A 16,522-nucleotide genomic window follows, 5' to 3' on the forward strand; every position below is an offset into this window, starting at 1 on the left:
ATTTCTCCATGTGCAAAAAAAAAAAAAAGAAAAGGAAGTGATGATCAATTCCTTGCCTTATGATTTTATTTGATAGAATTATTATACCGTTCGTTCAATGCATGTATCATGGATCCGATTCTCTATTTGTTAACTGTAGTCTGCAATACTAATAATAAGAATATGATCTCTGTTAAGATAAGGGATTAAGATTTCCTTCTAAAGTTATGTCTAAATCCATATTTCAGGCGAGAGAGATTTTATTAAGAACTTTTAGGAGATCATTCCAGATACAACAAGAGGAAAAGTCAATTTTAAATAATCAATCGACCACAATCAAGTAAGTTTTAATGAAAATTTTAATGGAAAGCTACAAGATAAGCTATGGACATTAGAATATGCTGGATATAGAAATTTTATTAGTAATTTCATTCGTCTGTAAAGGAGGTGCTTTGGCGAATATGGAACACAAATTCCCATGATAGTCGTTCGATCTTCTATTCAAGTAACAAACGAAGTTACGATAATTTGTTCGGCCTCGTTATATCCTCGTTACGTACGTGTGTCTGATTATGTGTTTTGATGCCCGTAATCAAGGGTAATCCGGGACCAGCTAATCAACGTGATTTATCGCTCTAATATTATCAGTGCAAATAGACGACTGTTTTATACCGAGCTAACATCTGACAATGGTGTTGCCGAGTTATTGACGAAATTGGGGATCGTCTAGGCCGTATGGATTTATGGATAACGAGAAGTGGCATCTGGTTAAATCCTTGATCCACGTCAGCGGGATTTCGCTGGTAGTAGACGACAAATAGAACTGTCTATTACCGAGAGACCTATGTGATCTCTACTATGACAGGCTTTCGAGAAACCGCTTTTCGTCTTCCAGCGTAAGATTCACACGCTCAACCGTTGTCGTCGTTGCGTGCGGACATGTGTGTGTCGCCTGCGTGCGTGTCAAATGCAAATAAGCACGGCAATGCTTCTCAATTATACAGAAAATTAATTCCGCTCGACGCCGTATCCGTAGATGAAGAACGGAAGGCAAATATCATTTGATACCACTTCTACGGTCACGTGCTGGGGATGTAGGAGAGGGAGAGAAACGATCGAGAATGGGTGCCCTCTTCGTTCGATAAACAGGCTTTGCTGGCCTACCAGGCAACTCACCATTTTGTTGTTGATTTCGTGGAAATGGATCTCACAGACTTTGTCGACCACGTCCTCGCTTTGAAACGTGACGAAGCCAAAGCCTGGAACAGAAAGAACAGGTGTCGTTTAATTATCGAAAATGAAAGATGCTTCGCTATGAACTGTACAATATAGCAATGTAAAGTTAATTGGATAACAGTTTCGGTAAATTCTTTTGTTTCATTAGAAATTAATCTTTTTGAACCTGCTATATCTCATTTCACATAACTATATACAGGGTGGTTGGTAACTGGTGGTACAAGCGGAAAGAGGGTGATTCTACGCGAAAAAAGAAGTCGAAAATATAGAATAACAATTTTTTTTTTAATTTTTTTTTTTTAATTTTTCCATCGAGACAACAATCTACAGTTAGATCCGTTATAACGTACCGCACGCGTACCGAGCGAAATTTCAAATTTTCTCGAAAACAAAGCCTCAAACGAAAAATGTTTATTCTATATTTTCGACATTTTTTCCGCGTAGAATCACCCCCTTTCCGCTCGTACCACCAGTTAGCAACCACCCTGTATATATATGTAGTAACTGATAGATTCTTAGAGTAAGGACAAGTAATGATGGTAGGTTCAAAGTTTAATGTATTTTAAGAAGTGATATTCAACAACAAGAGGAATATAAATAGAGTTTAGTGTAGTTTAAATAAGCGATATTCAAGAACAAAAGGACCGATTATAATATCGTCGCACGTCGATTCACACTCTGTGTCCGCTCAACTCACACTCTGCTTCTCAACTGACTCTCTGGCCGTTGTAGCATTCTTTTGTCTTTTGCTAGGCCCACCGCACACGTGTTCCGCGGACGCTCGTAGCCAGGGTCACGTAGGCCTTTTCGGCGAAGCTATTTATTTGAAAGACCCGATAACGCATTGATGGAGCCGACAGCGCCTCGGCTCTCGCGACATTGTCTATAGTTGGCTCGACGTTTCTTAGGCCCTTCTCCCCGATACTACATATATATATATATATATATATATATATATATTTATTACATACGTATTATATATATATTATATATGTGGTAACTTAAATGGGTCTTAGAGTAAGGACAAGTAATGATGTTTTATTTGGAGTTAAGTTTAGTTTAACAAGCAATACTCAATACAAAAAACTGTTTACAATATCGTCGTACGTCTTATTATCATATTGTAATATCGTAGAATAGCTTTGATTGGAGATCGGCTGAAATTAGAAAACACCGTGTACGTCGTCTTTTTGTGGTTTGTTTACATCCAAGAGCGCCTAGTAACAGTGACGCGAGAAAAGATAAGCAGCGTCGAAACAGAAGTACGGTTTTATATTTCAAGGAGTGGCAATCGAGAGGCCAGAGTATGTGAGCCGAAAAGTGTGTGTGTGTGTGTGTGAGAGAGAGGACGAGAGCAAGAGCGAGCACGACCGAGCAGGAATGCATTGGCGAGGGTCAGAGTTGATCGAGACATCGAAGCATAGAGTCGTTAGAATTGAGTTGCGAATGTGTCGAGTGTTAGAGTCGCTAGTGAGAGAGAGAGAGAGAGAGAGAGTTACCAAATAGTTGTCAAGTTATTTGATGTAAATACGAGCGTTGCATTTAGTTTTCCTGTTAATCAAACATCGTTTCTCTGTCTAACTAATATCTGTATTTTCAATCCATTATTAATAAATTATAATTAATCGGACAAAATTACACCTTTAATATATTCCGATATTACAATATTCGGCTCTCAACTTCCCGATTCATACTCTCCGGCTCCTCCACTCACACTCTGCGGCTTCTCCACTGACTCTCTCTGACTTCTCAACTGACACTGTGACCGTTCTAGCATCCCTTTGTCTTTTCTTAGGCCCATCACGCACCTGTTCCGCAGATGCTCGTTGCCAGGGCCACGTAGATCCTTTCTACGAAACTATTCAATTGAAAGACCGACGACACATTGATGAACTGCGCCTCGGCTCTCGCGACATTGTTTATGGTTAACTTGATGTTTCTTAGGCCCTTTTCTATATATATATCTTATTGGCAAAATATCGATAGAAATAACAAGATCCATGAAACCACCTACAAGAATTCGTAGGTTTTCAATGCAAAGAGAATTCTTCTGAAGAACTATCAGATCAGATGCAAATTATAGCCGACGCTTTAAATATGTGGCACGATTTCGATGAATGCCTTCTATTCGATGTAATTTGCCATACTTAAAAACCATCCCGAGTTCATGTAGCTGCTACGTGTAAATGGTGGCACGAAGATAACTATCCCGTCGGATCTTCCATTAATTCAGCAGAGTCGGACGAGTTTTGTTTCCTTTCCAACCCCTTTCTCGCCGAGGTACCCGTTCCACTCGAACGCGGTCTAAGCACTTCTGCTCAAAATTTATTTCGCTGGAGAACGAACTGGAAAGGAGAAAGAGAGGGGAAGAGAAAGAGAAAAAGAGAAAGAGACAGAGACACAGAGCGAGAGCGAGAAAGAGAGAGAGAGAGAGAGAGAGAGAGGAAAGGAGGAATTGAAGAAAGGATAACGAAACGTAGGGTGCGTGGTGGAGAAGAAACGAGGGAGAACGATGAGCCGGCGAAGAGCCATAACTTAATCAAGCATCAAGGGTTATTAAAAACTTTGCATTGGTCTCCAGGTGATTTTAATCTCGCCCCTTCGCGTCGCTGACTTTCTCTTCACCCTTTCCTCGTCTTCTGCTTCTTCGGCTCTCATCCTTACGCGAGAAGCGTAGTAATTCAGGCTCAAGTTATCCGGCGGGCGCGAGTTATACGAATCCAGTGCGCGATGTCGCTTAAGATAACCAGGAGTTAGTGCTTCCGTGCTGAAGCAGTCTGCCAGAAGAGGCGAAACTACGCCGGGTGACTCGTAATTAAACACAGCCGATGGATACCAGAGTCGAATGCGAGCCGACAGCTCGCGATTCTTCGAGCGTCCTCTCCTCTCTCTTAAATTTTACACCGGAAATAGAACGGGGCCGCGCTGAATTAAATTACATTGGAACGTTCGTTCGCAAGCATGCGCGGACGACTGCAGGCACAAATGCAACGTGCCATCAACTCCGCAGTTTGTTTGAGTAATTAACGTCAATCGATTTTAATGTTATGTCCTTATTTATCTACCGCCGGGTTATGATACGAAGATCGAGCCATGAACTGAAAAGATTAAAGTTCGTCTGGTAGTGAGAGTAATATACAATATTACTTTTATTCAGCTGCTGGTCGAAATGCTAATGCATGGGAAACTTCGGACGGAAATTATTTGATTTTCTTTGGAGAGTAGTTTCGCGAAGGATAAAGGGAATATGAAGTAGTTAAATTTATAAATGTGTTATTCGTATAGAGTACGAGCTAATGGCGAATAAGATGAAATAAAATATTGCAAAGAATGTCGCGTCTCTTTATTCTCGCGTTCGTCTAACGTGGTAATGGCCATTTTGCATGAATTGTAATTTTAATGCCTAGTGTGCAAATAATAAACATCTGAAAAATCCTTTTATCTTTCGTCTCTACGTAGTCTTTTAACAAATTGCTTCTAACAACTTATCCGCACGATTTGCTCCTTTAGTACCATCAACAACGGATAGTCCTAAAATCTATCTCTTTGTAATTCATTGATTTTACAACCATCCACTTTAATCGCATTTTTAAACTTAACAGAGTATATTCAAGGTAAAGTACATGTTACATTTAGTATCATAAATAATATAAGATTAATTGACCTACAAGCAAGACGTGCAGCGATATCTATGAAGTACTAAAATGATATTATATCAAATTTAATGCTCTATATTCGAATTGATGGATACACCACATACAATATTACAACCAATACTACATGTAATATTGCACACGATGTAAAATTAACAAATCCTTAATCAAAACGGGACAATCATACGAATATGTTATACCTCCGAGCTAAATCTCCGAAGTTATTCACTTCTTCTTTTCAATCAAATGCTCTTTCCAATTCACTTTCTTTTCCTTCGAATATCGTTCCTTCTCCACGTGATCCTACCCTCCGGCATCACTTTCGTCTGCAACTTACACTACTGGTCCCTTGAACTTTAAGCTCCTCCGCCGGCATGAAAAGCACGAGTGATTAAGTTATAAACTTGGCAAGATGTCCGTTTGAGTGAGGAAGGGGCTTACTTCATTTATGTAATTTATAGTACTCTGTCAGTCAGCTAACTCCACGGAGCCTGAGCACCCTCTCCTTGGTACAAAGGCCGTGCTCTGACACCGGTAACATTTAACTACTTCCTGTTGGAGTCTACTGAGCGCGCATACAGCGTCCGAACGCAAGGACCAAGCCAGAGAGAATGGTATTCACCGTTCCGATATTATTCGTCTTTTAAAGCATGCCCTAATATCCTGCAGGATATTACAAAGTCGTCTTCCTTTAAGAGGTATTAAAAAGTTATGACAGGGTTGTTCACGTCGAGCCCACGTACTTCAGTCACTTTTCGTTGGAAATAGAGTCGACGGTATGCACCCGACGATATGATGTATGCGAAATATCGCATGAATTTATAATATGACCGACACCGTGTAAAATACGCCTTCGACCGTACACCCTTGTATGTGCCAAATAAAATTACATTGTTTCATAAATTCCAGCAGCGTTAAATAACTTCATAGTGTTCGCTAACAGGTTGAACATACATATACATATACACCCCCGTTTATAATTATTAGAATATTTATGAACAAAGTAAACTTCAGTAAATCAGATCCTCTAAGAATCTTAATACATACTATAAACGATGTTACAATACAGATTTAGGCATTGCAAAAATTTCTTCTCGTTTCTTATTCAATTCACCTGAATTTTTTAAATAAATTATTATAACTTGTGTTATTGTGAATCTTCAAAATAATTTTGCTAAATTTTTCTTTATAAATATATATGGGTCACAATCTTGCATACAAAATCTGGTCGACTAATCAGTTCTTTGATGCTTCAAATTAATTACCACTTTCGGCTACAATAAATGTCATGAACGTGAATGTATATCTCGTTCGTAAAAATATCTTAAACTTTTATCCACTTCGAAGTTATTAAATAGATCATCCGCGACACACATCGTGTTACCAGTTCTTCTTCAGACTATTACTAAACCCGAATATACTTCACACCTTGTGAAACACGTCATTTTATGCAGTTGAAAATAGTTCGCTTTATGCGCTATGGAATATCGTCATTTGAGGGTATCGACATGACCCGACGTTTACTTTTTACCATCGATAAAACGGAGGTTACGTGTTTTTAGGGTCCCGACTATTGAACAGAACCACCGTGGCGCGGGGAAAGCGAAGTAAGGTCAGCGCGGTCAGCGGTCTGCGAGCGATCCAATAAATTTTGAAAGAAAAACCTGGGCCCGGTGTTCGAATTTTCATAAGAGGTTTTATTTCCATGGTCCAATCTTAGGGTCTCGAAAAGCTCCATTCTCGCCTGAAACAGGCAGGTTGGCCCTCATAGGGGTGGTAGAGGCGGCCAGGAGGAAAAAGTGCGTGCTCAGCTGTCCAACCCCTCGTTGGACGCCAGATGCGCTCATTTCAATAAAAAACACACCCCGAAATATCCTGTACTCCTTCCAATAGCGGACCCCTCTTATCCTCTTACCTCCTGAGAGTTCCTTAAATGATCCATAAACGGTCCCGCCAGTGTAAAATTATTGTAAAGTCGTGACGGTTATCTGACTATTTTCCGCTACCTTTCCACTCCGTAGAATTATAGCCGACTTTATCAGTTGAGGGCAGCGAATCGAAGGAAAATATGTTTCGGTCATCGTCGTTTTCCAAAGATTTAGTTTTTAAAGAGGATGTAATTCTTCTTTAGCGTATCACGTGTGTACAGTAGATAATGAACTTTGTGATCAGACAACGAGTTTCAAGAAAAAAGTACTAAACTTTTTGTAATCATATTTTTTCCTCTTTTGTTGTGAGTATTCGTGAGATTTTAGTATATTTAACACTTTACCGATGATTTTCTGTAACTTATTTTCTAATTTGAACGTCTTGATTTTATTACGTTCACGTAATTATGTTTATTGATCTCCAATTCCAAGCATCCATAAAATAACAAAATACAATTAACTTTTTTTATTCCTACATTGATATATTAATGCGAAAAATTATAAATCGAATTTATCACCACCTTTCTTTAAAAAATTATCCTTTGAATCAAGATAAAAATTTAACCACGAGGAATAATCGAAAAATTGTCGATGGTAGTTAAAGCACCAGAAAACGATACATCGTAAAAACGACGTATTCAATCTCGGCGACGAAGTTGGACAAGTATTAGCGGCTTTCGTTCTGGGGTTAAATTTTCTTGACGAGAGGAAAAATGGATCTTGATGGCTCCAGTGGCAGGCGTTGACGGAAGAGAGCAATTCTTCCCTATTCCGCGATCATCGTCGTCCTTGGTCGGTCCTCGCCTTTCCTCCCGTCTTTTCCACCTTCTTTCTCTTTCGGTCCCCTTGTCTTCCCCCTTTTTCTCTCCTCGTCATCTCCACCCCTCGACTCTCGAGCATAATGCGACCCCGCTATTGTACCAATGGCCATGTTAACGTTTAAAAGCCACGCTGCCGTTAAGCGCGTTTCAGAATTTTACCGTCTATTGAGAATGGTAAAAGGTTTCTTTCAAAAGGCTCGGTTGGCAGAACGATTTGAAACTTGTAAATGGATATGGCTTAAACCTTTGCTACTTCTCCCGTTCCATTTCTATCGTTCTCTCTTGGTCTCGTTTCTCCGTACGCCTTTAACGTCCTACCTGTTAGGTGTGTAGGTCTTTGAAATGTTTGTTTGTCCCTGTTAATGCGATCGTCGTCGACGCGATCATCGCAGAATATCGTTGTATTCATGAATTTCACGAGTCACTGAAGCTATCTATGCAGAAATAACGATGGACTTTGATGTCGTCCGTTCTCAGCAACAGGCTAAGTGGAGTGCCGGTCGTTAGAATTTTAATTGTAGTGAATTTATAATCGTCCAATTAGACTCGGTGCAGTGGTAATCCGTTTTACGATCATCTCTTGGAAGAATGCTCGCAAACAGTCGGAAAAAACGTTATTTTGTAATGATACGGTACTCTTTTATGGAGGAAGTTTTTGAGTTACGAGTTCTTTTTTCTTCTTATTTAATCCTGGAAGGATGAAACGCTTATCTCACTTGAATAGTTAGAAAGGATGAAGTTTAATTTGATTTTTAGTTAAGCTGAGAATTGTTTAGGCTTAAACTAGACGTTCATTCGCAGATATTCGAATTGAGGAATGCAAAGATTAACGATGATTTTTAAATAAGGTACCATAGTCGTAACTCCTAATAATTACGTCATTCTATTAGATCGTTTAATGCCATACATAAGCCCAGCAATACTTACTTTGATATACATTTTTCGGAATCGTTAATCTCCGTCGAACTAGTGGCGTAGTTGTTAAGGATTTAACGGCCGCAACGTAATCTACGTTTTATGCATTCAGCGAAAAATCCATAGTATAAAGGAAGGATCATAAAGATCGTAATCTGTTATCGTATTTCGTTCCTCTAAATCCGTGCCTCTTGTATTTTTATGGGTCGATTATACAAATTAAAAAAAAAAAAAAAAAAAAGATGGAAAAGAAAAAACCAAAGAGAAAAAAGAAAAAATATCACAACCATCAAATATATTTGTATATAAATTATTTCAAAAAAAGCAAAGGATTATTTCCGTTTGAATTTCAATTGTGGAGCACTTTCAAATTGCCTAACACCGCACAGAATAGTGTTTCAGACATCACGTAGCGCGCACATGGAACAGATGCTGGCAGACATACAATCCGCAACACATAGATTGTCTCTACATGTAATGTCGTTATTATTATAGATTGATGATCGTCCTAGATTATTGATTAAGCAGTTTAGTGCGTACTACCCAATTACCGATCGGAGTACATACCAATAAATCAAGACCACGATATACAGGTGCGAAGCCAATTTGTACGCTATCCCTTCCAGTTCCTACCCCATCTTGTGCTAAACCTAATCGTCTCACGGTAAAGCGAAGATGACCAAAGTTTCCGTAATAGTACTCACGGAGTCGGCACGATAACATCGTTTCCAACCGTGTTTTCTTCAAGTCAGACCCAATAACGAACAGTGTAAACTGCAATTCTATACGAGAACCGATCGTTATCGATGGAAAGTTTGCTCGTAGATATACGGTTGTTAATTGCCTCTTTCAGAGTCCACCAGTTCGAAACTGGTTCGCCGTTGCAAGATTACAGATCTAAAAAAAAATCTAGAGCCCCGGAGAAATCGAGAATACTATACTGTTGCAATTTTCAGACTCGAGTGCGATGCAATACTTCAAATGACCGTGCGCGGAATTTCAATAAAAGTTTCCCTGTAATCAAAGAAGAGTATATTTATTACTTTTTAAATAATATAAAGACAAACAATTGATGTCGTTACAGATTTTTTTTATGTAATATATACATAACATGTTCATAATACAAAAGAATAAATTTTGAGGGAAAGGATCAAATCTAATATGAAAATGGCAAACAAATTATTCACTATAGTTTTCCAAACGAGAGAGTACCAAAAATCTGCTGATACAACTGATGCTTTAAAAAGGGTGCCTAAAGGTGGCAAACGAAAAACCAATTAAAGGTCACTTTTTGGATTCCACTTTCGGAAACTGCACGCGTTCTATCCCCTTCGATGCCAGTTAAATGAATAAACCGCAATCCGATTTTGTGATGCGTCGGATACGATGGACAGAGTGTGAGAGAGAGAAAAAGAGAGAGAGAGCGAGAGAGCCGTGGACCGACCTTCGATTAGTCACCGAGATCACGAGAATTTTACAATGTTAGAATTTCAAAATGTTCGTTAGTGCGGCAATCACAAATTCGCGATCGCGAATTTTTGGTGCACCTGTTCGGTCTGAGGCTCCGCGTGGCAGGATTCACGCAGGATTACCGGAGTGGACGTGCTCTCTCTGTTCCTGACCGAACTTTCCGCGCGATAATGTGGGAAAAGCTGACGTTAATTTCACATTGAACACGCTAGGACGCGTAATTGTTATCGCCTGGCCGACCAGTCCATTTTCAATTGCATTATCAGAGGGGCGGGTATTTTTGAGAAAACTGACGCGCGTATTTTACCGATATCGAGCTCTTGGTGCAGTTACGAAAATCAAAGAGAATGACGTATTTGTGTTGACAATTTAATTCGTTTGCTTCGATTTCTTTGGATCAAAATTCAGAAGAAAATTAGTAAATCTGATAGCAGTTAAAAAATGATTAGGTATAAAATAGTAGAGAACAGAATAGAAAATTATTGTTACTCGAGTGATCATATAAAAATAATATTGAAAATATAAAGTGTACATTCGCATTTTTTTGTAATTATTAACTTTTTCCTGCGCAATATAATTAATTTTGTGCCATCAGATTATGTGTATTTCGATTTGTACTCGATGGAAATGTCGAGGATGATGCTTCACCTGTTTTAACTAATAATACTTGCTGCGAATTAAAAACAAGTTGTAATTAACTTGAAGTACTAGTTTAATTAGGCCATGTCTTCATCTCCGTTATACAACACCACTCGATTCAAGTTTGTCATTATTGAATTTTACAAATTAGCAGACACCGGAGTATCAAGTATCGTTTTATAATTTTCTGGAATAATCATCTGTCGCGTAATGTACACACCACAATTAAAACTGTAGTTACAAAAGCTTTAAATTCAATATTTGATCTCTGTAATATTTCTGTCTCAAAGTAATTGTAGGATTTCATTACGTCTATGACTATCATATTAAAATTAACATATGAAGTAGTCATTAGAAGGACCAGATCAAATCTCTGGAAACATTACAGAAAGAGCTCAAAAAAGGAATTACCTAAAAATTCTTAACGATGCTATCCAGGAAATAACTTCGCACAAACAGCGATTCAAAAGTTTTTAAGACAAACTAGCTTTTGCATCGTGTACAGTAAGTGGATCGAGACACAAGTAATCAGACGTCGGCGATGAACCACTTCCGATCGCAGTCGGGTCACAATGGTTTTTTAAGAACTTTTGAGAAAGGTTAGCCAGTAACGATTATTGTCCCGCAACTTCGAGCTCATCCAGGAAGGTAATAGCCAACAAAGACCATGGGAGCGTTGCCAGTAACCTGAGATTTAAGACGACTCCCGATTTTACCGAATCTACAGCCTTATCTGTGATCGATTAAAATGTTATCTCCGTTGTCCTTCATCGTTTGTATTTCTACTATTGCCGAAACCATTTTCGAGGTCATTTACCATGAGAATTATATCGTAACATTATATCTCGGCATAGATCCGAAACGCAATGATCGTCCGATACGCATAATCGAAACAATCGTAACTAAAAATAAAATTTTACCTACGAAATATATTTCAAAATCAATTAGATCGTCGCAAGGGAACAATTGTCAAGTTGCTGGAAGCTTTATTCGGTCAGGTGCGGTTTCAGTTCGGTTGAGTAACGTGCTTCAACTTGTTGATTTACAACGGCAACCACGAAATTGTGGTTCCGAGGTGTTCGAGCTCCCTCGGTGACCCATCACTTTCTAATGGCCATCCTAAAACTCCCGAACACCGATGCTCTGTTGTTTTCGCCGTTAGACTTGTGCTGAACGAACTCGCGAATCTCCGAGCACTGGTTGTTGCTGTTGTGAAAGTTTCACGTAGCGCGATTTACTCGTCGAAGTTATTATCGATCCGACAGATTTTTCTGTAGCCACGTGGAACAACCACGAAGTGGATAGACGTGGAACATAAAGTACTCGCGTGCTCTGTTGTTCATTTAGCCGCGATAGCATGATGAAAACGTCTATGAATATTTAAACGCCGTAACGTTATATGGGTTTCCACTTTATTCTATAATCGTTCGATCAGTTCAATAACGTTTGATCGTGTTCTCGGTGTCAAAATGCGGCGCGAATTAGCTATTTTACAAGTTAATTGCAAACAAAGGCAGAGATAATTGGGTTAAACGACAGCGTTATGCTAAAATCGTTGACTCGTTATTAGAGCAAGTTCTATATTATGCGGCAAAGTTGGTATACGAGTTGAATATAGCAGAAACTTTTCCATTTTTCCTGGTTCACAGTATACTTTGGCACTCCTAAAACTAGGACTCATTGGATTATCAATGCTAATTAAGGCGTTAATGCGAGTTTTATACGTCGGTGAGGATGCGACGCAGACGAAAGGACGAAAAAGAAGTTTCTAGTGTAATTTAGCCCAGTTTTAAGTGGTGTCGTTCCATTATTTTATATACACCGAGCCGTCGAACTTCGAGCGTTGTCGTGGCTTTTCTACTCCGATAATATTCGATAATGGAGCGGGTCGATTAATTATCTTAAACCTCCGTTCGCTAAAGTCAACGAGAAACTAAATTGAGTTTTGAACCGAAGTCTTCAGATATGACCGAACTCTATTCTGCTGGATAAAGGATAGTTATACAATTAACTTTGGCAGACAGCTCGATCATTAACGAGCATAATTAAAATATAATTGATTCTTTGTATTCAAATACTAATTTTGTGTATTTCGGCATTCATTTCTTCGATTTCTAATTGCTATACCAGTTTATTAATTAAATTCCGTGACTCATAGAGAAGAACAAAATGGCACATATTCTAGAACTACTGATGAATTTTCATTTTATATTATATGGACACGTATTTATTTTATATTTCAGACTCTCATATTAATTTTAGCTACTTAATTTAGATACACATTAATCAATACACGGATGCTTGATTTATGGCAAGTTTAAACTACAAAGGTATATAAAATATGTAAAATAAAGTACCCATTACAATATTTATTTAATATTTTTTTAATTGAAGGGATTGCTGCAGTAAGAAGGCAATTTCGCTTCCAATAATTTGAATAAAGCAACAGAAAGCGACTTAAAATCAGTTAAGATAGATTAAGATCACTCTGGATTGGTGTTACCTCCTTACTGTTGTAAATCTTAAAATTCTGTTCATAAAAATATGAATTTCCATAATCTGCTGTCAACTAAAGTCGCATCCAAATATCGTTATCCAATGACGAAAGAAAGGACCCGAATTTCACACAACGAACGCGAAAAACAGCAAAGGCACGCAGGGGATTTGATTACTCACAGTTAATGAGATGTAAGCTTCTTGGCCTGACTCGGCTCCTTTTTGCCCTGCAGTTGACAGACTTCATCAGAGATACGCGGAACTGCAAACTGCACTTTACCACGTTTTGCAATTCGCTTAGCATGCAGCTCCGCGTTGCCATCAGCCGGCTCCGCTTGTGTCCTGTACTTCTGTCTTCCGTCTTCTCTCGCTCGAATTTCATCTCCCATCCTCCCTTTTCCCCGCGTGCAAAGCAGATTAAACGAACGAACCAAATTGAGGTACTTAACTCGTCAGAAAGCAGCCAGGTTGGGACACGGGGCAGGGGAGGGAGTTCTGAAAACGAAGAACCGAGCGAGACAGCGAAAGATTAGGCAGAACTGTGCTTTTAAGTCGAGCTGCTTTATTAATGGATTCATCTGGCGCTCGAAACTCCGATGTCTTGTCTTTGCCAATCAAATGAGTCACAGGAAAGAATATTAGAAATCGCTAAACCATGACAGTTGTTGTTTCGGTTTGGCAAGTAGGTTTGGGAGATTTTTCAAAATACTAAACATTCAGACGGGATTCGTACATTTTCAGTCCTTTCATACATTTTCCAATCTAAATAAATATAATATTAATATTTTCTCTTAGGTTTCCTGTATGCTATTGCGACAGAGAAGCAGCTAAATAATTATGTCGAAGACGTTCTGGCGAAATCAACGAATTTGGACGTTACTTAACCGCATCAATAATTAGATCAAGACCGTCCTGTTTTTGCGCCCCATTTTTCTACTCTCGAACCGCCTTTCTACCGAAAACGATTTAGTGAAACTTTCAATCGATCGGAATCGCGCATCAACCAAGGTACAACCCTTCGTTGCACATGAAGATCGCGCCTACGATCAGCGAAAACTTTTCCCTGTCTTTTGTCTTCCCCCGATTTTAGATCGCGTCGTGCGGTCCACATAAATCCCCATCTCCGGCTGTTTCACCCTCTTTGCTTTCTTCGAGCAGCCTTTCGACCTTTCTTCCCTTCTCACCGCACATCAGACACTTTTCTTCACCCTCTGTTGAAAATCATAGCGAACGTGGCGAAGATGAGCAGCAACCTAGGTCATTACCGTCGAGAACGCTGCCATAAGATATAATTGAACGGAATCCCTCTCTATTACGAGCAACCATCGTACTCGCGAGCCCTCCTCGCGCCCTTTTCTTAGCTCTCGCTCGTTTACGTGAGGTAACTCGAACGGGGATGTTTTCGCTTTGCCCCGACCGTCTAGCTTTTTCAGACGTTTCCCCGTTTTCACGTTCGTACGACGTCCCGAAACTGTACCCGTGTATCGTATTTGTCAGGCGTCGCGAAAAAAGGGGGCGAGTCGACATTTCGTATGTAAGCCGCATCCCCGCCCCCTAGCTACGAAATTGTGGCGATTTATTATCGCCCCTTTGCCAGAAAAGTGGCCCTCAACTGCGGTCGAACGCAACTATACAGGTCGTAACGCGGAGTTACCTACCTTGATGGATATCTTTGGTATTTTTCCTCTTCTTTCTTTTTCCCCTTTTCTCTTTGGATATTTCGTACTTCCTCCCTCTTGCTGATGATCGTTGGGATCGTTAGGACGAGGAAATGTCAGGTTTCGTGATTTACTAGGGGGAGAAGAGCAGAGAGAGAGATAGAGAGAGAGAGAGAGAGAGAAATGTTCTCGAAAGAGAAAATGCGTGGGCCGTGGATAGCGTAGGTAATTTTGTCTACTTCTGTGGAAATTCGTGGTAAAAAATGGAACGTATTTCGGCGGAGCGCTGACGATGTTAGCTTTTTGCCGAGCATTAAGTATGGAAATGCGATGGACGGGCTGCGAAATACGTACCTAGTCCTTAGTTTCATCCATTAGGTCGCGGTGTTTTATTTTTGGTAAGAGGGATACTTCCAGATTCGTATCGATACGTTCTCCGACTAATTTGTAGAAAACCATAAACAAAGGCAACCAGTCTTTCGAGAGAATATATCCAAAATTGTATAACCAAGGGGCATCAAATTTAACTCATCGAAAAGAAGTAAATAAGCCACGAACACTTTTTCATATGTCAATCCATTTGAAAGTCCCGTCGACGATAACAGGATTAAAGTTAAGTTTAACGTTTAAGGATTAATTATCGTTAAGTGTAAACCTTGAGGACTGGCGCGTGTTCCGGAAACAGCAACGAAACTCCCATCGAGTTTGCACTACCATCTACAAGTGGCTTTTTCATCGACTCATTTTGCGATCGAAGACTTTCGAGGAAAAGCACAAGCTCGGCAAACTGTAGAAACTCGACAGAAACGACAGAAAGGGGGACGTTCGAACGACTTCGCGGAAGTATCTTGGCGCCCCGTTTGGCGTGACTATTCCCATTGTCCCGCGTTGATTATGAGCAATAATGAGACGTCCTGGTTCCTTAATCAAGCCAGCAAGGCCCGGGTCTTCGAATTGTCGAATCTCGAGCGTGATTCTCGATTCAGAGGTTCGCTCCTGAAATAATGAGTCTCGCAATCAGCTCCCTGGGAAATGTTTACGCTGTAATTACTAGCGCCGCCAACCAACGAACGAGTCAGCTTTTAGAATGGGGTGCCCACGGTTCACGTACATACGTAAGCGAGCAGAATCCGCGTATATACGAAACTAGAACTTGAGATAAATTCAACGACCAACAGAGACACAGAGAAATTCCTTTTCGCCTGAATTCGAACTGTTCGCGTCTTCGTTTTAACGGATTTCGCTGTAACGACGGTAATGAACGAGAACAAGGGCTGAGCAACGATACGGTTTCGACGTTCTTGAATTTTAAATGACTCCTCGAGATTGCTCGGTTGTTAATTTCAGCGGCCTTTGTGATCGCGAACTTTGTGGTTGGGATTTAAGCGTGGATATACATTGAAAAACGAACAGAGGCGTCGAAGACGCTCTGCTGCGCGACTCTTGTTAAATCGAAGATTTGAAAGAAGGACGAAACGAGGGAGCAATCATTTTCTTTAGGGTTGGTGTTCAATTGTAATAGGAGACTTTATAAGTAAATTGCTTTTTTATCCTGCAATGTTTTCTTATGTGCTTTCGTCTATTAGGAATATCGTATGCATATATTATATCTGAAACTGATTTGGAAATTTTCTTAGGGAAAAGTTATAAAGTGCCATAGCTACAAAAATGACCACAATTTTTAAATCTGAAAGAAGTTATTCTCTAATATCATAATTTCACTTCAC

The 16,522-nt window shown here is 39.7% G+C and overlaps 1 protein-coding gene across 7 annotated transcripts in view; it reads right to left on the reverse strand.

The window, feature by feature from the left end:
* LOC126868420 (RNA-binding protein Musashi homolog Rbp6) overlaps window positions 1-16,522 on the reverse strand; it is a 773,477-nt gene that overhangs the window by 57,505 nt on the left and 699,450 nt on the right. For all 7 annotated transcript variants that reach the window (XM_050623815.1, XM_050623813.1, XM_050623811.1 and 4 more), the window contains one exon: window positions 1,156-1,238. In XM_050623815.1, coding sequence (XP_050479772.1) covers window positions 1,156-1,238 — 83 coding nt within the window. The remainder of the gene's footprint in view (window positions 1-1,155; window positions 1,239-16,522) is intronic.

The sequence above is a fragment of the Bombus huntii genome, chromosome 8, assembly GCF_024542735.1.
Source record: "Bombus huntii isolate Logan2020A chromosome 8, iyBomHunt1.1, whole genome shotgun sequence".
Classification (NCBI taxonomy): Eukaryota; Metazoa; Arthropoda; class Insecta; order Hymenoptera; family Apidae; genus Bombus; species Bombus huntii.